We start from the raw sequence: 26,691 nt of genomic DNA on the forward strand, positions 1-26,691 counted from the left end.
AGCTACCTCTTGGCAATCGGAAAATAGCCAAATTTTTGATTAAGTCTCATGAAATTATTAACTAGAAATTTGTGACTTTGATGAATAATAAAATTATTAACTTTAATTGACCACGTCAGTAGTTAGCAAAGATTATGGATATGGAGTTAAGAGGTTGGCAAACTTCACATTTACAACATTAAAGAAGACAACATTTGTGTTTTAAGAAAAACATTTATTATGAAAATAATTAAAATATAAACATAAAAACTAACTATGTGAACTTACTACATGTGAATGTGAGTATACGTGTGTGTATGTTTGTATGTTTGTGAGTGAGTGAGTGACAAAGTGTGGTTTCAAATGGCGCCTGGCCACTTTGAAGACAATAGACCCCCTGGAGTGTTGGGATCATGGGGCTGAGATCACATGTGTGTGTTTGGGGAGAGGAGTGTGTGAGGTGTTGGTGCCGGTCAGAGGAACATTTATCATGAAATAATAAAAGTATAAACACACAAACTAACTGAGTGTACTTACTACACTCAGTAGAATCAACTTGATCATGTGTTTGGTTAGTTAACTAGAATTATGTTTCCATTAAATTAATTAATCGTGTTTATTTCCATTACATGACTCGTTCTTGTTTGATGTTCATGACTTAAAGACATTTCTGATGAATATAATTCATTCATGTCAACCTCATGAGAATGAGGTCCTCAAATCAATGAATCCAACGTGGTTAGCTGATGCCCTTCACTGACCGGATACTGAAAACGTTTGAATTGACTGGAGTGGAACATTTCATGGACGTTAACCGACTAACCAGCACCTGCACTGGAACTCTCACCTGCTTGTTTGTCATCGTTGATATTAAGCTGAGTTATTCAGATATATTAATTTATTCAGTTAAATAGGGTGAGTAATAAATAGTAGTTAATCAACATTTGTGAGACATTTCTCAGTTAGTCCCTCTTGTTTCTCACCGTAAGCGCTAACTTAACTTTGCTATGGCTAGGTTTTACTTTCAACACCAGTGAGTCCGAGGGATGCCAGGATGTAGTCGCAGTCACAGTAAACAGTTGTGACTAGAGTGGTGAAGTTACTGTAAGTCATTATCATTGTCCAGAGAAGCTTTGTTGGAAGTTTATTAAAATTCAAGTGTCCATTTTCTTCTTCATGCTTCAAGGACCCTGGTGTTTCCTTCACCTCTCTTTGAGTTAGAATGCAGAAGATGTTATCCCACTACCACAGAGAGGGGGCGCTGTAACAGTCAACTGGAGTCTCAGCGAAGAAGAAGAAATGAAACAGTTGAGTTTTGAAGAGGGAAATTTAAAACCCGAAGGTGTAAAACAGAAATGAATAAAACCAAAGAGAGCCAGAGGAACATGAGCTGATTGGAGCCGAACTTAAAGTAGGTTCATGGACGTTTTCTCACTTGCACGTCGTTTGAATCCGATAAAAATCAATTGAAGCTAGTTTCTTGAGTTTTGAGTCAAAACTCTCGGTCGCGTTCACTTCACTTAAATCTCTGTTTCCCACAAACACTTGTGTTACATCTTTGTTATTTGTGAATAATCATTTATTTTCACTCTCGTTCTATAAATTCACTGCGTACATTTTTATTTGACAGTTTTTTTATTTTACATCGTCACATTTATCTTCAGTAAAGAAATGCTCCACAGTCACTGGGCTACATTGAGGATGATGAATAAGAATATGACAGTATTATGTTGATTCTAATGTACTGTATGTGTACCACAGCAACAAAGAATATCTGTAGAATACAGCATGACTGCAGCAGCAATAACTACACGGAGCATTCAGTTCCTCATCCAGACTGCATCTTATTCAAATTAACACAATTTCAAGTACAAGCATTTCTCTGAGTGTAACTGCATTTTAAAGTGCATAAAACATACATTCAATTATTATGGTGTCTCTTTACTTCAAACATCTTAATACACATATTCACTCATAAAGAAATATAAACACTTACATATAGACCTATTGAACATTGGCTTATAACTGGTCTTTATAAGGCACAATAAAAATACATGACTTTATTAGAGTTTGTGTGTGTCGGAGCTGAACTACACACTTTAAAGTAAACAATATACTAGCCTGCATCATTAAATCTGACCCATGATATGATGGACTCCACTACACCTATTAATTAATGTGCATCTCCCTTTTTAAATGCATAAATATGAACATGCAGCAGTTTGTGTGGGTGAAGCTGCTGAAGAGAAGTTAATCCAACCGCTGCAGCTAACAGACACAAAGATGAACTTTGTATTTCATCAATTAAAGATAACAGACTAAATAAACAGTAATAAGTTCAAAATACGTCGTAGTGACAAAGGTGAGAGAATCAGCAACAGCATCGAACATGGTAAAGTTCAAATTTACATTTTCTTTGTATTATCATCATTGGTGAGGATAAAGAAACTATAGAATGAAATCTTCTATCTCCCTGTAGTCATCAATAGATAATTCATTTATATAACCTTTTTTCAAAAGATTACTAACCCCCCCATGTTAGCTGCATGACAGACAGATGTTTAACATCAAACACTAAATATATAGAAAATAATCTCTGATACTTGTTGTGTTTAATTAATCAAACTAAAACACTTGGCTGTTTGTAGATGAAACATGGAGAACGTCACTAATTCAGCATGTACTTCATAATTTGTTGAATTGTGTGTCGGCCATGACCTTCACTTTAACAGCCTCAAGAATGGTGGCTAATGGGTAATGTAAGATAACAATGCTAATGCTAATGTAGCTAACGCAAGCGAGGCTAATGCTACCTAGCAAGCGGATGCTCAGTTTGCTCTTTAACCAAACGATGTGAGACCAGAAACATGACAATGAGGTCAAAGTGTGATTCTGTGTGAAATGTAGTCACAGTTAGCTGAGACTCCACCACAGAGTGATGATGTCATCACGTTGTTTCACTGAATTTACCCTGAAGGTAGATCTCCAGCTCCAGACCAGAGTTTGTGAAAGCAGCATTTCTACTGATGTGTGAGATTGAATAAAGTTGTTGAAGGTCAACAATGATCATCTGTTATTGATAAATGTGTTTTTATTTGGATCTTCATCAGTTTGCTCGACTTCATAGATCCACACAAAATCTAAATGATAGAAAACATTTTCCATAAAAGTAAAAAACAAACCAAAGACAAAGATCAGAAAATGATGATAATAGAATAATGAGGGTAACATTTAAATTCAGCAGATTTCTCTCCAAGAAATAAAAATGATGAATAAATTCTTCATCTCTAACTGCTCCGATTCAGCGTCACAGAGACATTCATAGGTAACAGCTTCAAGGGATCTCTAATGTGAAAGTATGGAAACATCTTCTGTGTGAAAGTGTGTCTGAAGATGAGAATGTGTTTGTTAATATCAAGATCAAAGAACGACAGCTCTCCTCTGTTCCAGTCCAGTTTCACTCTGATCCTCTGGATCTTCTTCACAGGGAGATCAGATGATCCTGATGGTGACAATGCTTTGTATGTACCTGAATCGAAAAGTAGTCCCCAATGTTTAGACAGCAACTCTCCCTTCCTCTCGATAGGCTCTGGTATTACACCCAGTGACCAGCATTTACTGTTTTCAACCAGGACGTCCCAGATGTGAGTCCCTGAGTTAAAACTCTCAGATCCCAAGACCACTGGAAAAGGACAAAACCTCTCTGGATTATCAGGAACATCCTGTTCCTCTCCTCGTCTCAAACTGGTCAGATCTTCAGACAGGGCGAGCCATGGATTAGCAGAGTTTGGGTCCAGAACCACAGGACTGTAGGAGACCAAGTCCTTCATCTTGATCCAAATGTTGAAGCTCAGGTTGCCCAGATGTTTGGCCTCGTCTATCAGAGCTCCTGAGGCCAGCTGTGGATCATCCAGCAGGGGGCGCTGCTGGACTCGTTCCACTGCAGCCTTGTAGTTGAGCAGGAACGGGATGTCTTCAGCTCTCAGCTCGTCCTCTGTGGTTCTGATTGTGTCTGAAAGAGACGTTATGTCTCTGCTCAGAGCCTTTATCTTCTTCTTCATCATCCGACTCTTCTGCTCCTCTTCCTCCCTCAGTGCAGCCATCCTGGCCTCCTCTTCCTCCTCCAGAAACTGATGAAACTTGTCAAACTGCTCCTTGATCTGTGTCTCTGTGAGTCCGGCCTGGACGTTAATGTGTTCTGCTGTTTGTTCAAACTCTGATTTAACACATTCAAAACTCTGTAACTTCTCCTTCAAGGGCTCCAGATTTTCCTGAAGCTGCTTCTCGTGTTGTTGTGCAGCTTCATCGATGGGTCTGAATCTGTGGCCGGTGTGTTTTTCTGAATCTCTGCAGATGACACAAACTGGCTGCTGATGGTCCAGACAGAAGAGTTGGAGTTTCTCTGAGTGCAGACTGCAGAGAGCAGGTGAAGAGCTCTGATCTCTCTCCAGTATGAAGGCCTCACACAGGTTCTTCAACACCAGGTTACAAGGTGGTTTACGCTTTGAAGATCTACTCTTACAAAGTGGACACAATTTTTCTTCTTTGTCTTTCCACCAGTTCTTTACACAGTCTCTACACAAGCTGTGGCTACATGACAGAATGACAGGATCTCTGAAGACATCACGGCAGACGGGACAGCAGAGATCCTCTTCTGATCTGGAAGCCATTGAGTCTCCAGGTGAAGCTGAAAACAGTCAGTCAGTCAGTCACAGCTCCAAGAACTTCACTGAGGTTCACTTCTTGTTTACCCATATCAAAGGAATTAAAGAGACTGAAGCAAAATGCAAATGTAGCACTTGTCTGGGGCTAGTACTACAAAAAGTACTAAACATCTACCTAGATTCGAAGGAGAGGTAGGCCTGAGACAAAGAACAGTTTATTGCTTCACAATTGGTCATGCAACAACCACAATATAAAACAGTGTAAAATTAAAAAGATTGTTTGGAAACTGTATGATTCTTATAAAAGAAATCAGTCCTTCTAGTGTGTGTATATGTACAGTTCCCAGGATATAGTCCGTTCAGTCCATGAATAGTGTGCGCTTGAAGGTTCCACCAGTTCTGTTCTGGTCCGGGTCTTTATGTGTACTGTATCTATAAACTACTTAATTACCGGTCTACCTGACGGGCAGGACTGGAGTCTGATGTCTTCTTGGCAAGCGAATCAGGTTCGGTCTGGATCATACGGTAGGCCACGATCCAGGTTTAGCTCGCTGTCTCAGCTTTCAGATTCACAGGTAAAGGAAGGAGAAGAGACAATTTATTGATTATGTCTCAAGAAAGTATTAACAACAAATTTGGAACTTTGATGAATAATGAAGTTATTAACTTTAACCAAAATGACCATGTCAGTAGTTAGCAAAGATGAAGGATATGGAGGTTGGCAAACTTCACACTGCAACATTATGAAGACAAAATGTGTGTTTTAAGAAAAACATTTATTATAAAAATAATAAAAATATAAATAAGTGAACTTACTATATACATGTGAATGTGAGTTTACGTGTGCTAGCATGTGTGTATGTTTGTGTGTGCGTGTCTGTGTGAGTGACAAAGTGTGGTTTCAAATGGCGGCTGGCCACTATGAAGACAAAAGACCCCCTGGAGTGTTGGGATCATGGGGCTGAAATCACATGTGTGTCTTGGGGGAGAGGAGTGTGTGAGGTGTTGGTGCCGGTCAGAGGAAGTAGATCACAGGATTCAGATTCTTCTAGTCTGCCTAAAAGAAACAATATACACAAGTGCAGAATAATCTGTGTCTGTTTTCTAATTCTAATTTCTATATGTGTAACCATTACCTGGGTGCACTCAGATTACACGGAGGTGATAAAACAACATCACAGTAACCACTAGTATAACATTAGACTTCACTTGCTTGGAAGCTTGCAATAAATAATAATGTACAAATCAAAACAATAAAGTATTTCACATCACTTAGCAAAGGGCTTATCTGTTTTATACATCCTTTTTCAGTTATATATTATGTGATAAAATCATTACTATATCATGTCACTATACTTGACTTAAACTTGAGAATAATTCGAAGTGTAACTTAAAGCTTCAATTTAAGATATGCATTTGCTGTTCAGATTATTTGCTCCTGCGATGCACTTGCATAGGAGACCATTGCTATCCGCTATTAACGCATCCTAGAACATATTCCAAATCACAACATTGCTAGTCTCAACGTTACCTCCACGATACAATGAGCACCAGTATGGGGGGGGGGGGGGGGGGGGGGGGGTAACATTTACTCTTTCCTTCTATAACGTGTGTGAAGTTTTAACATTTGGTTTTCCATGTTGGTTTTATTTAAAAAAACTCAAACAAATCTAGATATATCTGCTTAACAAATCTAGAAAAATCTGTGTAAAAAACAACAAAATGGTGGATTTTCAGTGCTTAAGAATTGAAAACAAAATTAAAATGCAGTTTGTAGTTGTACTGCATCTCAGAACCATATGTACATCAATATATAACATTCATGACTTAAATGTACAGACATGTAGCTGACATGTTGAGAGAACGTTAAAGTAACGGTGATCAATAAAATTCATGGATTGTGCCAACTGTAGGGGCGTGCTTAGGCCCGATTGAAGCGTGTCTATTCATTTGGTTGGGAGAACTGCTACTGGATAGATGTAAGTGTTATAACTCTCCTAAGAAATTGTTTCTCAACTAGCGAGCGTGGTAGAGTTGACTGTTATTGCAATTAATTGTTTTGGCTATTATGCCAATTAATGGTTTTATTACAAAGTATTTGTTTTTCGCTCTTTTGTTTTATTTAATATTTTCATTATTAATTCATTATTACATCCAGCTGGCCCGCTGCATCCGCAGACACAGAGCTTAAACTGCTGCTGCTCCACTGACTATATCAACGCCGCATTCCTACACTTATAAAATGCAATTCAATGTGGAAGTAATCTAAGTATTCAGAATACGTTACTCAGATTAGTTAATGTAACGGAATACGTTACAGATTACATTTTTGGGCATGTATTCTGCATTCTGTAACGGAATACGTTTTGAAAGTATCCTTCCCAACAGTGAAAATGTTACTGACTTGGGAGCAGTAAGACACCTATATTTAAAAAAAAAAAAAATCTCAAGATGGTAAATTTGCACACAGGTTTTAAAAAGTGCATGCCTTGTGTTTATACTTACAATGACTTTGATTAAATTACTTAAATGCACACTGATTTGTTATTCTTGTTTCTGTAATGGGCAGTTGAATAAAAATGTGGGAAAGAATATTGTACACTATCTAATATTGTGTTGGTCATATTTAAATCATTCATTACGTTTTTTTGGAGGGGGGGAAAGAGAGGATAAAATAAAAGAATTGCATATTAAATATTAATCGTTCAGACCTATTCACAAGTCATGACTGTTTTTTTTAATTTCACTTTACAATTACACTTACAGTTTAGTGCAGAGTACTTATTTCCCGTGATAATTAAATGCCAGTGTGACAATAAATGACAATTTAAAACCATACAAACTGTCATGTTTTACTGTATATAATAGAGGAGGTTTTCTTAAAAAATATATGATCTGCCACACAAGAGCTGTCAGTCATGGCTGCTTTTTAAGAGCGGTCACGCGAAAGGGAATGAGGTAACTTTTTCCTCTTCTGAGCCTATGGAGGTCACGTGGAAAATGATCTAAAGACTCGTACCCGGCAGATGAACGAATAGTTCACCTCCCATCCGTGTCTTCAGATCAGTGATTCGTTCTTCTGCCAACAGAGTCTTCGGATCAGTGATTCGTTCATCTGCCGGATACGAGTCTTTGGATCCTTTTTCACGCGACTTGCATAAGCCTATGACACAGTCCCGATGCGCGGCCACGAGAAAATGAACGAATCTCTCTTTGAGAGGACTCGTTACTCCAGAGTCCTTGTAAGGATTCGTTCGAAACAAACAAATCGTTCATGACCGACACATAACTATCCCTTTAACACGCATGCACAGATGAAAACTACTGGAAGTTTCTAGCCCCAGTCGGTTACAAGGTTCTCTACATCACCATTATCTTATTTTACATATTTTTCACGATATTCAATAGTAATCTTGAAATGTGTTGAAATATCAGAGTTAATGTCGCGGACCCCCTGCAATGCCGTCGCGGACCACCAGGGGGCCGCGGACCCCTGGTTGAAAATCCCTGGTAGGTAACATTAAACATGGTGTAAACTATGTTAACAAGCTGCTAAAGTTCGTTGGAAACATTAATAATCACTATGTTATTACTCCGATTGGTTTTAACGAGGTAATCTTTCAAATAGCAACTTAGAAACAGTATTAGTTCTCTCCAAAGTTCGCTAGCATGATGCTAGCAGTGACTAGCTAACCGTGTCCACTCACCAGAGTTTCCATTACCGGGTGATCACTTCAGTTGACTCTCAGGTTGGACGTCTAGTTGCAGGATCACCGTTTAGACTGTGGTGATATGTCGAGTTGTTGCTGGAGCTTCTGTCTCTGCACGTTTCATGGGAAGGTCTCAGGAGGAAAACAGGACTTCTTCTTCGTGGGGAGTTGGTTTGAGCGGGACGCATAGTGCGCCCCCCGTTCGCAATAACTTGTACTACTCCTGAGGTCAGTAGACTTGATTTCATGAGGGTAACAGACAAATGTTCACAATAATCATCAAATGATTTTACATTTTGTTGTGATTATTATACCTTAAGTGTGACAGCATTATATGATGTGACTTTGGGCATTCAATAAATGTGGCAGAAACATATTTAATCTAAATATTAAATAATGACTTTACTTTACATTGAAGCTACCTCTTGACACCAGCCTTCAAAGGAAGGAGACGAGACAATTTATTGATTAAGTCTCATGAAAGTATTAACTAGAAATTTGGAACTTTGATGAATAATTAAATTATTAAATTTAATTGACCATGTCAGTAGTTAGCAAAGATTACGAATATGGAGTTCAGAGGTTGGCAAACTTCACACTTATGCAACATTAATGAAGACAACATTTGGGTTTAAGAAAAACGTTTATTATGAAAATAATAAAAGTATAAACACACAAACTAACTGAAGAATCAACTTGGTCATGTGTTTTATTAGTTAACTAGAATTATGTTTCCATTAATGAATTAATCGTGTTTATGTTCATAACATGACTCGTTCTTGTTTGGTGTTCATGACTTGAAGACATTTCTGATGAATATAATTTATTCATATCCACCTAATGAGAATGAGGTCCTTCAAATCAATGAATCCAACATGGTTAGCTAATGCGCTTCACTGACCGGATACTGATAAAGTTTGAATAGACGGCAGTGGAACAATTCATAGATGTTAACCGACTAACCAGCACCTGCACTAGAACTCCCACCTGCTCGTTTGTCATCCTTAATATTTAGGTGAGTTATTCAGATATATTAATTATTTCAGTTAAATAGGGTGAGTAATACATAGTAGTTCTGTCAGACAACTCACGTTCGATCATGTAATATATTTATTACAACAGATTTAGTGTTTGGCGTCCAGGCTCCAACTTAATCACTCCCCATATGATTACACAGGAATGATGGGAGTGATGAGCAAATACTTGTAACCCCCCGTTGGAGCCTACAGGTGGATGCTGGGGTGGTGGAGGGACTGTAGCAACAGGTAGCAATACTGCAGCAGCAGTGCGAGCAAGAGGGGTTGATGGGAAATGTTTCTCTGGTTAAATAGACCACCTGATAAGATGGGTGTGTATTATAGATGGTTGTGGAGATTGAGGTATGTCACATGATGTATGTCACATGATGTATGTCACATGATGTATGTCACATGATGTATGTTACATGATGTATGTCACATGATTGGCGCAGCTCAGCTCGAGTTGCCTGCCAGAACTAGATCGCAGGCGTCGCCATATTTAATCAACATTTCTGAGACATATCTCAGTTAGTCCCTCGAGTTTCTCACACTTAGCGCTAGCTTAATTTTGCTATGGCTAAGTTTTACTTATGTGTGTGTGTTTCTGTGTTCAACAGGAGCGAGTCCGACGGGGTGCCTGGATGTAGTCGCAGTCAAGGTAAACGATGCTGGTGTAAAACAGAAATGAATAAAAGCAACAAGAGCCAGAGGAACATGAGCTGAACAGAGACGAACTTAAAGTAGGTTCATGGACGTTTTCTCACTTACACGTCGTTTGAATCCGATAAAACCAAGTGAAGCTAGTTTCTTGTGTTTTGAATCGATCGTCTCGGTCGCGTTCACTACACTTAAATCTCTGTTTCCCTTAAACACCAGTTTAACATCTGTTGATCTTTGTTATTTGTGAAAAATCATTTATTTTCACTCTCGTTCAATAAATTCCCCTCGTACACTATAAAGATCAGAAAAGGAGGATAATAATAATAGAATAACGAGTTTAACATTTAAATTCAGCAGATTTCTCTTGAAGAAATAAACATGATGAATAAAATCTTTATCTCTAACTGCTCTGATCCAGCGTCACAGAGACATTCACAGGTAACAGCTTCAAGTGACCTCTAATGCCAAAGAATGGAAACATCTTCTGAGTGAAAGTGTGTGTTAAGGTGTGAATGTGTTTGTTAGTATCAGGATCAGAGAACGACAGTTCTCCTCTGTTCCAGTCCAGTTTCACTCTGATCCTCTGGATCTTCTGCACAGAGAGAACAGATGATCCTGATGGTGACCCTGCTGAGTATTTACCTTCATAGAACCCTATTCTCCATGTTCCAGACAGTTTGTCTCCCTTCCTCTTGACTGGCTCTGCTGACACACCCAGCGTCCAGTGTGTACTGTCTCCAACCAGGATGTCCCAGCTGTGAGTCCCTGAGTTAAAACCCTCAGATCCCAGGACTGAGGTGTATCGATCAAACCTCTCTGGATTGTCAGGAAGCTTCTGTTTCTCACCTCGTCTCAAACTGATCAGATCTTCAGACAGGACAAACACTGGATGAGCAGAGTTTGGGTCCAGAACCACAGGACTGTAGGAGACCACGTCCTTCATCTTGATCCAAATGTTGAAGCTCAGGTTGCCCAGATGTTTGGCCTGGTCTATCAGAGCTCCTGAGGCCAGCTGTGGATCATCCAGCAGGGGGCGCTGCTGGACTCGTTCCACTGCAGCCTTGTAGTTGAGCAGGAACGGGATGTCTTCAGCTCTCAGCTCGTCCTCTGTGGTCCTGATTGTATCTGAAAGAACCATTATGTCTTTACTCAGAGCCTCAATCTTCTTCTTCATCATCCAACTCTTCTGCTCCTCTTCCTCCCTCAGTGCAGCCATCCTGGCCTCCTCTTCCTCCTCCAGAAACTTATGAAGCTTTTTAAACTGCTCCTTGATCTGCGTCTCTGTGCGTCCGGCCTGGACCTTAATGTGTTCTGCTGTTTGTTCAAACTCTAATTTAACACATTCAAAACTCTGTAACTTCTCCTTCAAGGGCTCCAGAGTTTCCTGAAGCTGCTTCTTGTTTTGTTGTGCAGCTTCATCGATGGGTCTGAATCTGTGGTCAGTGTGTTTTTCTGAATCTCTGCAGACGAGACACACTGGCTGCTGAACGTCCAGACAGAAGAGTTGGAGTTTCTCTGAGTGCAGACTGCAGAGAGCAGGTGAAGAGCTCTGATCTCTCTCCAGTAAGAAGGCCTCACACAGGTTCTTCAAAACCAGGTTACAAGGTGGTTCTGACTTTGAAGATCTTCTCTTACAAAGTGGACACTCTTTTACTTCTTTCTCTTTCCACCAGCTCTTCACACAGACTTTGCAGAAGCTGTGGCTACATGACAGAATGACAGGATCTCTGAAGACATCATGGCAGACGGCACAGCAGAGATCCTCTTCTGATCTGGAAGCCATTGAGTCTCCAGGTGAAGCTGAAAACAGACAGTCAGTCAGTCACAGCTCCATGAACTTCACTGAGGTTCACTTCCCCTCTGAGTCGAGGTGTTTGTTAAACTCACGGTCAGTGTGAGGAGCGTCGGCAGGTTGTAGTTTGACTCTTCTCTCCTGTAGCTGGACTCGCTCAGGACGTTTGGTCTGGTTTGGTTCAGTTTGGTTTGGAAGGTGAATCTGATCGTCTGGTTTTCAGCCTGCGTCTCTTTGGGGAGGAACAGATGCTTCCTGGTTTCTCTGGTCTGTCAGGACACGGTCGTAAAAAGAAGTTCAAGCCTTGGATTTAATAACTGGTCCAAAGTCTTTCTGCAGCAACAAGCTCACCAGGAGAAGAGGCTTGGTTGTAAAATAGTTGCTTGCATATGATTGTGATCTGCTCAGTGTTCAAAGTTCAGAGGGCGTTCTGCTACAGTAAAGATAAGTTATTATAAAATATCGACTTTGTAAAGAAGATGTGTGTGTCAGATGTTAAGCGTGTTGGTTTATCCTAAATAAATCGGACACTGTTTACTGTTTTGCATTTTGGATTTCACTTTTTAATTCACTTTTTATATCTTTTATCGTTCATATATTTTTATTCAGAAATGTTTGTCAAAATAAATGCTACTTTGTATAAATATTGGAAAAAAGTGAGTAAATAAGAAGTAAACAGTGAGTAAATATATACTGGTTTTCTATTTTTTATTGCTTTTCCTATGTATGTTGTATTTATTGCATTTTATGTTTCTATGTTCATTGTAAGCACCAATAACCAGAGCAAATTCCTTGTAGGTGTAAACCTACTTGGCAATAAAATACTTCTGATTCTGATTCTGAATATGAGAAGGGCTGAACTCGGTTTGTTCAATCAAGAATTTATTTAGGAAGCAATGAAAGGTAACAATCGGCAAAGCAATGGGCATCAAACAAGTCGCATCAGAACACGAGACCCTCAAACAGCCGGCGCCTGTCTATTTTATAACAGTAGGTCTTGGTTCTTCCTCCTCGGAAGTGCACAGGCGTAGGCCATCCTCTTGGTATCGGGATAAGGACGTGACAAGGAGCCACTCCCAAGGCCTTGACACAGCTGATGGCATGTGGGCCAATGGTGTTGACAATTGGAGAAAAGATTATTGTGTTCTTGCTTTATCAAAACAATGTTCTCTTTGTACAGATATTCAAAACAATTTAACCAAAACAACGAAATATAACTGTGACGCAGACACATTCTAAATTTCAAGATTTTAACACTTGGAAGGAAAAGGTTATTATTAATCATTTGCATCAAGGCCTTATCTGGCTCAATCTGCTTCTATCTTTATTCATTTAGAGTTGAGTCAGACAGAGAATATAGGTAAAATATTGAAATCCTGACACAGATCCTATAGCCAAAAGTCTGGAAGTAAAGGGGGGGGGGGGGGGGGGGGGGAGTCTGTGACGTTATTGCAGAGCTGAAGTCGAATTAAAGAGACAGAAGCAAAATGCAAACAAATGGACATGATGTCAGAAAATGAAAGATGGTTTTCTAAATTCAAATCAGCTCAAGTTTGTTCATTAATTTGTGTGTGAGTGAAGTAAAAAAGAATGACATCATCAAATGAGTGTACATTTTGTAGTTATTATTATGTCTTAAGTGTGACAGCATTATATGGAGGGACTTTGGGCATTCAATAAATGTGGCTTTCACAAACATATTTAATATGAATATTTAATAATAACTTTAGTTTACGTTAAAGCTACCTCTTGGCACCAGCCTTCAAAGGAAGAAAAAGAGAACATTTCTCGATTAAGTCTCATGAAAGTATTAATTAGAAATTTGGAACTTTTGGAACGGAACTAAATTATTAACTTTAAGCAAAATGACCACGTCAGTAGTTAGCAAAGATGAAAGATATGGAGTTCAGAGGTTGGCAACTTCACACTTATGCAACATTAATGAAGACAACATTTGTGTTTTAAGAAAACAATTATTATAAAACTAATAAAAATATAAACATACAAACTAATTAAATGAACTTACTATATACATGTGAATGTGAGTATACGTGTGCTAGCGTGTGTGTATGTTTGTGTGAGTGACAAAGTGTGGTTTCAAATGGCGGCTGGCCTCTATGAAGACAATAGTTCCCCTGGAGTGTTGGGATCATGTGTGTGAGGTGTTGGTGCCGGTCAGAGGAAGTAGTTAGTTGCATGATCACAGGATTCAGATTCTTCTAGTCTGCCTAAAAAAAAACAATCTACACAAAGTGCAGAATAATCCGTGTCTGATTATTCTGCACTTTGCATGAGTAATTCTATTTCTTACAAGAGATCTCATTAACCCCCATTTCTATATGTGTAACCATTACCTGGGTGCACTCAGATTACATTGAGATGATAGTAGGGATGGGCATAATTAATCGACGATCGATTAATTGATCATTAAGAATTTCGTCGATGACTTTATTTTTTTACTCGAGGAAAACATGTTGGCTATGTGTCGGGAGGTTGGAATATCCGAGCTGCCCTGAACGCAGCACAGCGAGGATGTTAGCAGCTGGAGGAAGCAGCCTGGTGCTATCCTCCGCTCCGCTGCTCGGCTTCATGTCCGCACACGGACCGTCAGTCTTTGCGGAGGGGTGAGGTTCACTTCCCCTCTGAGTCGAGGTGTTTGTTAACTCACGGTAAGTGTGTGGAGCGTCGGCAGGTTGTAGTTTGACTCTTCTCTCCTGTAGCTGGACTCACTCAGGACGTTTGGTCTGGTTTGGTTTGGTTCAGTTTGGTTTGGAAGGTGAATGTGATCGTCTGGTTTTCAGCCTGCGTCTCTTACGGGAGGAACAGAGGCTTCCTGGTTTCTCAGGTGTGTCAGGGGAGGGTGGAGCTTGAGGTGCTGGATGATTAAACCTGTAAAACCTGAAACAAATGTACAAGCAGCTCTGCTGCCAGTGAAAACTATGCACCACCCTTATTGACCACCACCCTTATTGAGCTCTAACACTATAACTCTGAATTCTTTCATTGATTCATCTGCCTGCCTGTGTCTTTAAACTGTAAACATTAGTTTAATTACATTCATATATTTCTATATTTTTATATATTGAGGTATTACCTGGGTCAGTGTGAAGTATTTAACTTCTTGTACATTAAGAGGTAATTTCCTTTGCTTTGACTAGAACGTGAACATTTCTGGTTTCCTTTCCACACGGATGTCAACACATGGTATTTGGATCTAGTTGAGAAGGTAACTTGCTAAAATTGAATGAGCAGCATTTACGTTACATGTTAAAGTGCAAACAAGCACTTTAACAGCTGTGGCTGAGGGGTAGAGTGGTCGTCCTCCAACCTGAAGGTGGGCAGTTCGATCCCCAGTCTGACCCATCTGCATGCCGAAGTGTACTTGGGCAAGATGCTGAACCCCGAATGGCCCCCCCATAGAATAACTAAGTGCTGCGAATAGATTCACTGTATGAATGTGTGTGTGAATGTGTGAATGTAGAACTGTACTGTAAAGCGCTTTGAGTGGTCATCATGAATAGAAAAGGGTTATATAAATACAAAGCCATTGACCAGTTACAGTACACACAGCTTGAGGTAGTAACACTTGCTCAAGCTGCAGGAACAGTTGAGTAAATATTGGTAGAACAAGTTTCTTTAAAACAATGTAAATGAGACATTTTGATACAACCAATAGAATAGAATAGATATAAGAAACCCAGATATTACATGAAAATGGTAAAACTCAAATATCGAAGTCCACTGAATTTGCATTCAGGGACATTTGAGTGAATACATTTGATTTCTTGTCATCAGTGAACTGATCAAACCTTTTTAAAGACATCGTGAGATGATCCTCGTGTGTAAGAACATATCCTGAACCTTTAATCGTACAACTTGATTCCGTGTGAAAACCTGTGACGAACACGGGGTGTGATAATTGTAAGAACAGCACTGAGGGGGTGGGGGTGTGGGGGGGTCAGGGTTTACATTCTTGGGGTATTGCATTTTGCTGCACTTCTGCTCCCTCAACAATGTCGTGCCTCATCGGGGCCACAATCCTCAGCGACCGCAGGGCCGAGCGGGTCGACAGCTGCCGGGCCAGGAAAACAACGGACGCCACTTTTCCTCCATGCGAACCTCATGAGAAATTCCTGGAATGGCGGCGATTGTAATGTGGCCCTATACAGTTACATAATGAGGGCGCTTCATAAACATAATCTCTGCTTCCCTTTTCCTTCCTCTTCCCTCCACTTCCCCTTTCTCATCTCCTGCCTGTGAACCGCCTCTCCTTCTCGCCACGCTGCACATTTCACACTGTGACGCTGGACTTTACACAGCTGCGCCTACACAGCTGTTGTTTGATTGCAGATGTGATTTTGCTTATGTACATTGTGTGTGTGTGTGTGTGTGTGTGTGTGTGTGTGTGTGTGTGTTTTGTTCCCGGCTGCTTGATAACAGCGTCCTCTGAGCCATGAAACAGTAAATATCCATCACCCCTGACAGGCGGCAGGTTTTCTGACCACATCACCGTTCAGCTTTTGACTCCATGAAATTAGTTCAGGTTCTTTAAATCAGTTTTCATTCATCCCACCGTCCCTGAATCCCTCGTCCATTTTGAATAAACGTGTATTAAATGTGGCTGAAAATATAGAACAATTTAAATAGTCCAAAGTTTTATCACTTAGCTGAGGGGGAAAAGTTTGTAAAGATTAAATGAATGTATCAGGAAATAAAAAGGTAACAGAAAAACGAATAGACTGTGATGTAAATGAAGCATGTGACTTAATGAAGCATCTAAAGTCAGAGGTTACTGAAAGAGAACAACTCAAGGTGAATGATAATGGTTCTCTGGGACTTCTGGATGTGTGAATTAGCTTTTCTTTGCTCAGCAAGTTCATTATATTAACTTTTAACAAGGTGATTATCTCACCGTCATGTTTCATAACTTGTATCTGCTGACCCCAGAACAGCAAAACACGTTTTCTGCAGGTTTAAAGTCACAGATTGTAAATAGTGTTATTATTTATTTTATTTACTATTCATTGAACGTGTTCGTTGACTTCTCCACATCCCGTCCACTAACATGGTGAGGCAGGGCTTAGGATCCTTACTGCAGGCAGCCACCAGAGGGAGATGGAGAGACTTTGGCTTCACTTGTTGAGATCCGTAATGGAGATTGCTTTTTTCTGCATTTTTATTCCTTGTCTTACACGATATGTCCTCATGTGCAGTTTTCTCTTTGTTTCGTACAGAATGTTTTGCAGCTGCTGCAGAACATTTCCCCAACGGGACAATCCAGTATATTTAATTTGATTTGATTTGATGTGAATCCAGAACGTGAGCCTCAAACTGGTTGAAGTGGTCAATGTGGTGTGTAGTTCTCTGAGTGGTTGACACAACTGGTAAAGCACAACAGATTAATTACTTCTATTTTACTATTTGATAAACACACTGTCTTTTGACTGCTTTTCCCTTGAAGCCTGGAACTTAAAACACAGAGCTTGAAACACACTGTGTGAGACACGGGGCCCTGCAGGGACAAACTGCTCCTCTAGAGGTCAGTAGTGCAGCTTCAGACCCTGTCTGCGGTTCTAATCAAAATCTTTGCTCGTCACAAAATGTTATGACTGAACGTCAGAAACAAAAAGAGCTTTTATTTAAAAACCAAGACGTCCAAGAAGCACTCTCCCTTCCCGTTCAGTCCCGTGTGTTGTTCAGAAAACCCACTTGAAAACCCTGCGTTGACAGTTGGAAATAACAAGTTGTGTGACTGAAGAGACTTTTTTCCACGACTCAGGGAAACACAGTTTACGTCTGCAGCTCGTAAACAACCACGTCGGCTTCTCCTCCCCTGAGTTGTTAACGTGCTCCTCCTTCGCCCTCCTCCCTCGCCCTCCTCCTTCACCCTCCTCCTTCGCCCTCCTCCTTCGCCCTCCTCCTTCGCCCTCCTCCTTCGCCCTCTCCTTCGCCCTCCTCCTCAGCGCTTGGAGTGGGTGTTGTATGACGAGGCCTATTTAAAAAGGACCTGAGGGAGCGCCGCCTCTCCCCAACAGCTGCCCAGCTGTTCCACCTTGTTGACCACCCCCCCTACCCGCCAGCCTCCCAGCAGCCCATGACCAACGCAACCACTCAGCGGGGCCTTGACATCACAGCCGAACGGGGAGGCCAGCAGCTCCAGTGCAGCTGTAATGAGAGGAGGGTTCTCCAGGTGAGGACAGGGTCAGTTTTCAATCCGTCTGATGTTGAATCTGAATCTGATGCAACGATCATCAGTCAGCAGATACAACACTGGTCTCTGATCAGAGAGATTAACTCAGGTTCAGCACCGACGCGTCTCGTCCTGCGAACACCGTGTCGCTCCTGCCTCACCCTGGAGATCCGCCCCCCCCCCACCCGCCCTCGTCTTCCTCAGGCAGGGGCAGCAGATGAAAGAGAGAGCGAGCATGAAAGGCAACGTCTTGATGCAGTGGAGATGACCTCCGGGCTTAACTCCTCTCGTTTCGTCTATCTGCAGCCTCCTGCCTCCTCTTCACCTGCTAGAACCCTCCACCTCTCTTCTCCCCCCCACACCACAGAGCCTCTCCTCCATGTCCGTGGGTGGGATGGAGGAGTTCGGAGATTAAGAGAGTCCATCATCCCATTATTTCCTGTTTTCACACCGGAGGGAGAATCTGAAACCGCAGCCATTAGTTGATTATGTTTCCTCGGTTGTTGTTAATCACAGGGGGGGGTATTAAGTGATAGAGTCATTATGTCGGTCTTATTTCAGCATTTATCCTTTAGCTGATGGGGGGGGGGGGGGGGGGGGGGATGAGTCTGCAGAGTCAGCAGGAACTCACAGTTTGCAGCTGTGATCGTTATCAAAAGGTCACGTATGGAAAACTGTGTCGTAGATATGAGATGAAACTGAGACACGTTTCATTTACGTGCTTAAACTCTTTCAAGTTTTTCACGGTCATGAAAAACATGGAAAAGTCTTTGTTATACTCATATTTTCATGTCGTTCATTTACTCTGAGTTTTAAATAATTCATATGCTTTTAAAGAAATACGCTCAAAATATAAGCACGTAAACTTGGGTTTGTGTCATTTAAGGTTTGCTGTATGCCTTGGAATTCTCATTGTAAGTTTAAATACTGCATTTCGTCACTTTTTCGTGTATTCACCGAGATTTCACAAAATGTTCGGTCATGGAAATTTGGTTTGAAGTTATTGAAAAGTCCTGGAAATCCATTGGTCAAAATGTGTATGAACATTTCTTTTGAATAGCATTTTATACCCATATTTATTTTGTATATGCTCCCATTTGTTAATGTGCGTCTTGGTTAACACTGATCTGGTGACACAGGCCGTGAACCCATGAATCAAAGTTCTGCACTTTGAATGACACCGTTACTACGACTAACGAAGAAATCTAAATGTTTCACAGAAATAAAACTGAGAGAGAGAGAAATGTGAATCTGTTTTCATACACAGCTTTGTTTCTAGTCCGAGGTGAAGTTCGGGTTTATTGCTCCTGTGAGACGTTTCTATCTGAGAGCAGCAGATGCCTTCACAGGAAAAATTATTATAAAAAAAAAACTCAACTCAAAATCCTTACCCACAAAGCATCTGTCAGACCTGCTGGTTCCTAGGCAACAGCTCCCCTCGCCCCCCCTGTCACTGCTCTTCGGTTTTTTTTTTCTCGTCCCTGATGAAACGTCCAGAACCTCGAGTTCTGCTGAGCCAAGAGGATTCATTACCTCAGGTTATCACTTCACCGTTAGCTGCTGTGGTGTGGACAGGTTTAACGCCCGGGCTAATTAGGTTTGTGTCCAAATAGCTTCGCCCCCCCCCCCCCACCCCGTCCTCCCTTACATGAACAGCGAGGCACTAACAGCCGTGAGATATCAGCCATGGAATTATTCAAAAAGCAATTCAGCCTAAACAGTGGGGGGAGATATGGAGCGGGCCTTTCACCCGAACAGGCAGCAACTGAAAAACAGAATCCACAGAATCAGAATCTCTCTTCATTTCGACCCAGCGGTGATTACACGTCGGGAGAAACGAAGCTCGAGCTCCACGGCTCCACATATTTCAGATTTAACAAGCCGTCGCAGGGAGATACAGGAAAACACGCTGCACGGGAAACAGGTTCAGACCAAACTCCAGTCCAGCTTATACTGGTTTTTTATTTAAAGTGAAAACATCTTATACAGGTTAAAAGGCCAAAGATGGTGGAAGGAGGTGGGTCAGGGAAGAACACATCACATTTCACCTGAGATGTTTTTCACCATTTTCCTTGATTTCTTTGATAAAATGATATTGATGATTAAAAAGAATATCTGGCGTGTTGTGTGTAATTTGGTGCAGAACCAAACTGGGAATATAAATGTGGATTCAAAAGGGGACTGTTGGCGCCCGACTGAATCACATCCCCTTTTTAATTCATTTATTTTATACCTCGTTGAAGTGGTTTTGTTTTCTCTTTGTCTGGGACATGACACATTTTACATATGAATGACAGGTGATATAATCATTTTGCGGTTTCAGTTTGTATAACTGGCCCAGGTCCTGTGTCCAGGGATAGTTTGTGGAAACAGCTATGCACAGAAATCCCCAATCGATGAGGTCAAACCAGGAGGAGCAGTCGGAGCAGCAGGAGGCTCTGCAGTGGACAGGAGGAGCTGACGACCTGACGGGAGCTCGATGTCTTCAGCTCCATGAGCCAACGAGCAACAGCTGAGCCGGCGGCAAGCACCAGCTGACAGGAGGCAGATGTTCAGGAGCAGGGGAAACGACCAAACACCAACAATCAGCTTTTTATTCACTGTGCACTAAAACTGACACTCTCACTTGTTTTTGACCCGTGACTCAAAGCTGAGGATTATCTCATAAAATGTGTCTCATCCAGTTTAACATTGTAAAAGTTTAATATGCTACAAGGTCTGATTCAGAGGGATTGAAATGAATCGTGAGCAGAATCAGGAAAACGTGCAGGAATCAACACAGAAACTACACAAGGGCTTTAAATGGAACCAGCCCAGTGAGCGTGTTGTGAGTCATTGTAATTACGCTGCAGATGTTAACAATCCACATGTGAACATCTGCTACTGTTATCGAGCTGCAGCTGCAAAAGTTAAAAAGCACAATGAAGACGTTTCTCGCTAAATATGCTTCAATGCTGCTCATTTGATTCATCACACACGTTTCAGGGAACAGATTCTGTGGCCTCGGCTTTTTTTTTTTGTCAACTGGGACATTAAAGAATATGTCTGGTGTTGTTGAAGCTGATTTCAGACGTGTGTGAAAGGGAATTTATTTTTTTTGTTACAGTTTAAGCACAGAACTCACTGTAACTGTAATAGAGTTTGAATCACAGAAGCTTTTTATGGATGTTTTCGAATCCTCAGCGAACAGGTCCTGTATCTTGTCCCCGTCTCTGTGCTGGGGACAAAGAGCTGTGTCTTGCCGGGAGTTCTGCAAACTGCAGATTGACTCAATTTGCAGTTTGTGTTTCCGGAAATGAAACCTCATCCCTGCTGGGTCGGAGCCACGTCTCCCAGAAACCTCTCCTCCTGACTAATGGACTCATGCATCCACAGCCCGGTAACTCGCTCTCGTCTGCCAGCGTCTGTGTTATCCCAGCGGCGCGATGAGAAATATTACTGTTCGTACAGTCGGGGATGGAGGAGAAATCCTGGTATTTAAAATATACTCGAAATATCTTCTTCCCAGAACAGAAAAAAGAAAACGCAGAGGGAGACACACTTTGTCGCAGAAACTCGTGATGCAACAATAGATAGATAGATAGATGGATGGATAGATGGATAGATAGATAGATAGATAGATGGATGGATGGATGGATGGATGGATAGATAGATAGATAGATAGATAGATAGATAGATAGATAGATAGATGGATGGATGGATGGATGGATGGATGGATGGATGGATGGATGGATGGATGGATGGATGGATGGATGGATGGATGGATGGATGGATGGATGGATGGATGGATGGATGGATGGATGGATGGATGGATGGATGGATGGATGGATGGATGGATGGATGGATGGATGGATGGATGGATGGATGGATGGATGGATGGATGGATGGATGGATGGATGGATAGATAGATAGATAGATAGATAGATAGATAGATAGATAGATAGATAGATAGATAGATAGATAGATAGATAGATAGATAGATAGATAGATAGATAGATAGATGGATAGATGGATACTTTATTAATCCCCTGGGAAATTTTGGTCATCCAGTAGCTTATACACTTATACACTTAACCGACATACATAAAACACACATACATAGGTACAACATTGGATAGTACAAACAGATATATATATATATATATATATATATAAATATAAAAGCAACCAAATATATATGTAGAAATATATAAGAATACATAGTAAAGGTAAAAGTCTGTGCATGGGGCTAGTACAGCCAGTAAAGGGATGAACAGTGGGTTGGTATGTGATACTGTATTATCCCACCTATAGTGTATTCATATTTATATATTTATCTTGCTCATAGTGTATTCATCATTCTTATATCATACCTTACCTCTTAATACTGTTCATATTCCATTTATATTTCTAACTGTACTCCCTATTTATTTACATATTCCATGATGCACAATACTCTGCACTTTTACTGCCTTTTGTTGCTCTTCTGGTTAGATGCTAAACTGCATTTCATTGTGTGTGTACTTGTACTGTGCAATGACAATAACGTTGAATCTAATCTAATGAGATGAGAAGAGAAGAGAAGAGAAGTAGCAACAGAGGAAAACAAACTCTTATCGTTTGTTGTGGAACATCATGTGTTCAAACGTTTTGCACGTCGTCCCGATCAGTGAAGCGACATGTTGAGCTTCCAGATGTGGACGTGGTGACGCCCCGCTCAGATGAAAGGTGGAGCAGGTGGTGGATGTGTGTTGATACAGGAGACGTCAGGACCCAGGCTCCAGATGTGGTGATCGTTCACAGTCGAAAAGAGAAAGAGAAGAAGCAACGAGAGGAAAAACGAGGACGAGAGAGCGGAGGACGAGAAGAAACCTCTGGGTGCTCAGTGGGGGTCAAGAGAGAAAATTACACTTGGCAGATGTGTGTGTGTGTGTGTGTGTGTGTGTGTGTGTGTGTGTGTTTCATCGTTACGGGTCGACACTGAATCCCTCCAACCCTCCAACCTCTCTCTTCATCTTTGTTCCCATTGCTTCCTTTTCCTCTTCTCATCTTCTTTCCCTCCGTCTGCTTTCATCGCCCTCTTGTCTTCAGGCTGTTTACCTCTTTTCTTCCCACTTCACCGTCACCTCTGCCTTTCTTGTCCTCTTTCTGCTGGTCTCTCTCTCTTCTCCTTACTCACACTCGCCCTCTGGTTGAAGGGGGGGGGGTGTAGAAGTGATGTATATTTCAGCTTCTGTAGAATGGATTGACTCAGAGTTTAATACAGATATTAATTTCTTTGCACACGATGTTTGTTGATGACTTTGCTGATCCTTCTATTCCTCTCCTCTTCACTGTCCTCCTCTGTCAGTTTCTTTTGAACTTAGCTCCCTCCATCTTGTCCCTGGTTGTCTTCTCGTCTCCTCCCTTCTCTTTGACCTCCTCATCCTTTTCGTCTCCTCCATCTCCGTCCCTCTTTTGTCCTTGTGACATCGCTCTCCTCGTCCGTCCTCCCACTCTCTTTCCGTGCTCCCTCTTCCCTTCCGTCTCTCTTCTTCTTCACTGGTCATTTCTCTGTCCTCCAGGAAGTGCCTTGTCAATGGCGTCCATTGAGCGTCCCCGGCTCTGGCCCAGTTGGGCGTCTCTGGCTGTGTCCACAGTTGTCGGGGAGAGGGACACAAGCCGCCAGAGCTGGTCGTCCTCCCACCGCGCTCCTTTGACCCGGCCCGGCCCCGACCCGCTGGGCAGCCGGCTTCCAGCCCGAACGAGCCAGCGGTGGTACTGCTGGTGCAGGATGTGTGTGTATGTGTGTGTGTGTGTGTGTGTGTGTGTGTGTGTGTTTGTGTGGGCTGCTGAGTTGGCTGAACACAGTGTCACAGCACAATAAACCCTCTGGCTGCGATGGATCAGTCACTGGCCGACGGGAGGAAGCAACATGATCTCAGTGATTTTGCCTCGGTCCAGAATCATGTGTTTCAAAACGTGTTGTTTCCTCTGACGCTGCAAAAAATGTGATAAACTTTACCTTCTACTTTTTCTCCCTTGATTCCTCAAATCAAGATTTCTCCTGATTCGGTAGGAAATATGTTTTCTGATCTTACTCTATGTTATTTTGGCATTAATGTTAGATTAGATTAGATTAGATTCAACTTTATTGTCATTGCACAGTACAAGTACTTATACAACAAAATGCAGTTTGGCGTCTAAAGCCTGAAACATGCTTCTGCGTTTTCACGGGCCCGTAAGCGCAAGAGCCCTTCCGGGTCCCTTACGTGCTTATGTATCCCTCCTTACGTGCTGACGGGTGTCGACCCCCTTTTCTAAAATTTACGGCAAAGCTCCGCAAGCTCACTCAGCCCGCAAGGCTGTGATTGGTCTGCTCTACATCCCTTCTGGAGCTGCATTTCCGGTTTCATGCCCCATAATACAGGCAGAGACAACGGAAGATTTAGAAGAACGAATATGGACCAAATAGAAGAGCACTTGGCAGAAGATATCCGATAGTATGATCACTTGTATAACCTGTCACTGACTGGCGGATTTGTCCGCCAGAAAAAGGCTACGAGGAGCCGCAGTGGCTATGTAAATAAACAATCGACGAAGAAGAAAGAAGGCGTCTCTAAGGTCGTCTCGACAAAAAGCATTACTCCGCCTAGTGTTCTGGCGCGGAATTGCTTTGTAAGACGCGCAACGGTTGGGGAAGCATGAATGAAAACGAGTCTTGCGCCACAGCGGCGTGAAAAGACGCAGACGCAGTCGCAGAAGCATGTTTCAGGCTTAAGAGTAGAGTGGAGCATAGTATTGTGCGTATTTAAAATGGAATGTAAATAAATAAGATATGTACATAGGTCCATTTATGTTAGATCTATGAGAAAGGATCTATTGGCAGGAATTGTCTCTAGAATGAGCCCTTCAGATTTAAATACTATATATTTACATCAGAAGTATGCAGCAGTTATTGTGTCCTATTTTTCACAATTAATAAAATCTAAGTAAAACACTATAAAGATTAAGTATGAATACTTTAAACAACAGTTTGTGTTTGTGCCTCTCTCGTTTCAAAGTGACGATGTTGGACGCCACTGCTCTTCAATCTCCGTCCTCTGTGTTCGAACCCGGAGCCCAGAGACAAAGCAGAGAGCCACTCACCACAGAACCACTACACTCTGACTGCAATGTGCCATAATCACACAGTGACTGTATGTATTGTGCTTGATGGCCGCAGCCCTCAGTGACCCGGAGCAGCACCAACAGACGGATGGATCTACTGTGTAATTACAGCCTAATGAGTTGCAGCCCGTCTCCGAGAGGAAAATAAAATCCAGAAATATGAGATTTATGTGATTTCATGTTGCTGCGCTTTAAAATGCTCCAAGAAAAGCGAGTCTGTGTGTAGAAGTGCATCGAGCTCAGCAGTGACACCACAGAGGAACTATGTCTGTGAGCCACAGCCGAGGCCGAGATGTCTGTGATTCTGCTTGGCTCCCCTCCGGTGTGATGTAGGAAAACACGGTGCAACTGCGCGGCTGCATGTGATACTGTAATTATGGGATGTACATACTTGTAATTATACAATAAAACCACAGGCCGTGGTTTCTTTCAACGAGAGGCTGTTGAGGGAGAAAACAGGGAAAGTCTGAGACTTCGGTGTCTTTACGTCGCTCTTTAAAGGAAACATACAATTTACAATATGAGAGAACTGGAAAGTTACAGAGCATATTTAGGTCAGGCAATGAAAACCGGAGTTGCAGCCTTTGTTGTAAAGAAACAAAGTGATTTTTCCGCTTTTGTCTTTGCTCTACTTTCACATCACGTAAAGGAAACACACTGTAAATGTATATGCACGGATGTGAGCTTATAATAACTATGTTTATATACACACTCTATATAATTACACACTGAGGCAGCGGTTGTTTAAAAAAAGACGCAGAACATATCTGTGCTTTTATTTTTGCTACGCTTTTAAAATGGAAAAAGCGAGTGAGTGGATGGGAGCGTGTAAGAGGACTCGGTGTTTACACCACACTGGGATCAGAGTGGACCTCAGCTGCATCTTCACATCTGAGCTCAACGAGTCCAGAGGAACCTTCTCTCTGCTTTGGCTTTGTCCGGGTCTCAGAAACAAAAGTGACAGAGAAGTGTCAAACACACGAGAAGACACACAACTGGTGTTTGAACTGAGGACGAGCGGAGCCACGGGCGCAGCTGCTGTTGTTGCTGAACAGAAAACGGAGAAGTTTCTGTTAGTGGAGAGAATTCAGAGTAATCACTAGAAAACACTGAGCTACAAACAATCTGCGGCTCTTTGAATTATGTAAAAACAACATCACAGAGAAAAGCTGAAACCTGCTGGAGACTTTCTTCTGCTCGGCTTTGACAAAGGATTGTTCAGGAAAACAATAACAACACAAACAATGTGAAACTTTCCCCAGAAACACATTTTAATCACAGTGAGACTGAAGCTCTTTGACGACATGAGACGACCACAGAGGAACCGGCAGCCTGACTGAGGCTAGAACCTTTAGACAATGGGCCATAAACACTTCGTTGTGTGTTGTCGTCTTAACAATAGATGACAAGATGAAGTCATGTGGATCGCCCCCTGCTGGCTGGCTGCAGTCATAAATCAAGCCTCCTCCATGTAAGTGGATAGGATATGGACTAAAAAGTAAAAATTCATTTTTCTTAGAAGATGTTTTTTGTCATTTTCTGTAGTTTT

General features: G+C 41.7%; 2 protein-coding genes across 3 annotated transcripts; both read right to left on the reverse strand.

The window, feature by feature from the left end:
- Window positions 1-263: 263 nt before the first annotated feature.
- Window positions 264-8,519, reverse strand: LOC133962472 (E3 ubiquitin-protein ligase TRIM35-like). Of its 2 annotated transcripts, none has more exons than XM_062398089.1 (3): window positions 8,351-8,519; window positions 5,103-5,203; window positions 264-4,666 (listed from the first exon to the last, which is right to left on the reverse strand). In XM_062398089.1, the coding sequence occupies exon 3, from the start codon at window positions 4,647-4,649 to the stop codon at window positions 3,267-3,269; it is 1,383 nt and encodes a 460-aa protein (XP_062254073.1). In that variant the 5' UTR covers window positions 4,650-4,666; window positions 5,103-5,203; window positions 8,351-8,519; the 3' UTR covers window positions 264-3,266. The 2 variants fall into 2 exon arrangements, with proteins under 2 accessions (XP_062254073.1, XP_062254074.1); XM_062398090.1 differs by having other exon boundaries at window positions 5,095-5,203.
- Window positions 8,520-9,019: 500 nt separating this feature from the next.
- On the reverse strand, window positions 9,020-12,162 carry LOC133961381 (E3 ubiquitin-protein ligase TRIM35-like). Its single transcript, XM_062396465.1, has 2 exons — window positions 11,920-12,162; window positions 9,020-11,832 (listed from the first exon to the last, which is right to left on the reverse strand). The coding sequence occupies exon 2, from the start codon at window positions 11,813-11,815 to the stop codon at window positions 10,433-10,435; it is 1,383 nt and encodes a 460-aa protein (XP_062252449.1). The 5' UTR covers window positions 11,816-11,832; window positions 11,920-12,162; the 3' UTR covers window positions 9,020-10,432.
- Between the last annotated feature and the right edge of the window lie 14,529 nt (window positions 12,163-26,691).

The sequence above is a fragment of the Platichthys flesus genome, chromosome 10 (assembly GCF_949316205.1).
Source record: "Platichthys flesus chromosome 10, fPlaFle2.1, whole genome shotgun sequence".
NCBI lineage: Eukaryota > Metazoa > Chordata > Actinopteri > Pleuronectiformes > Pleuronectidae > Platichthys > Platichthys flesus.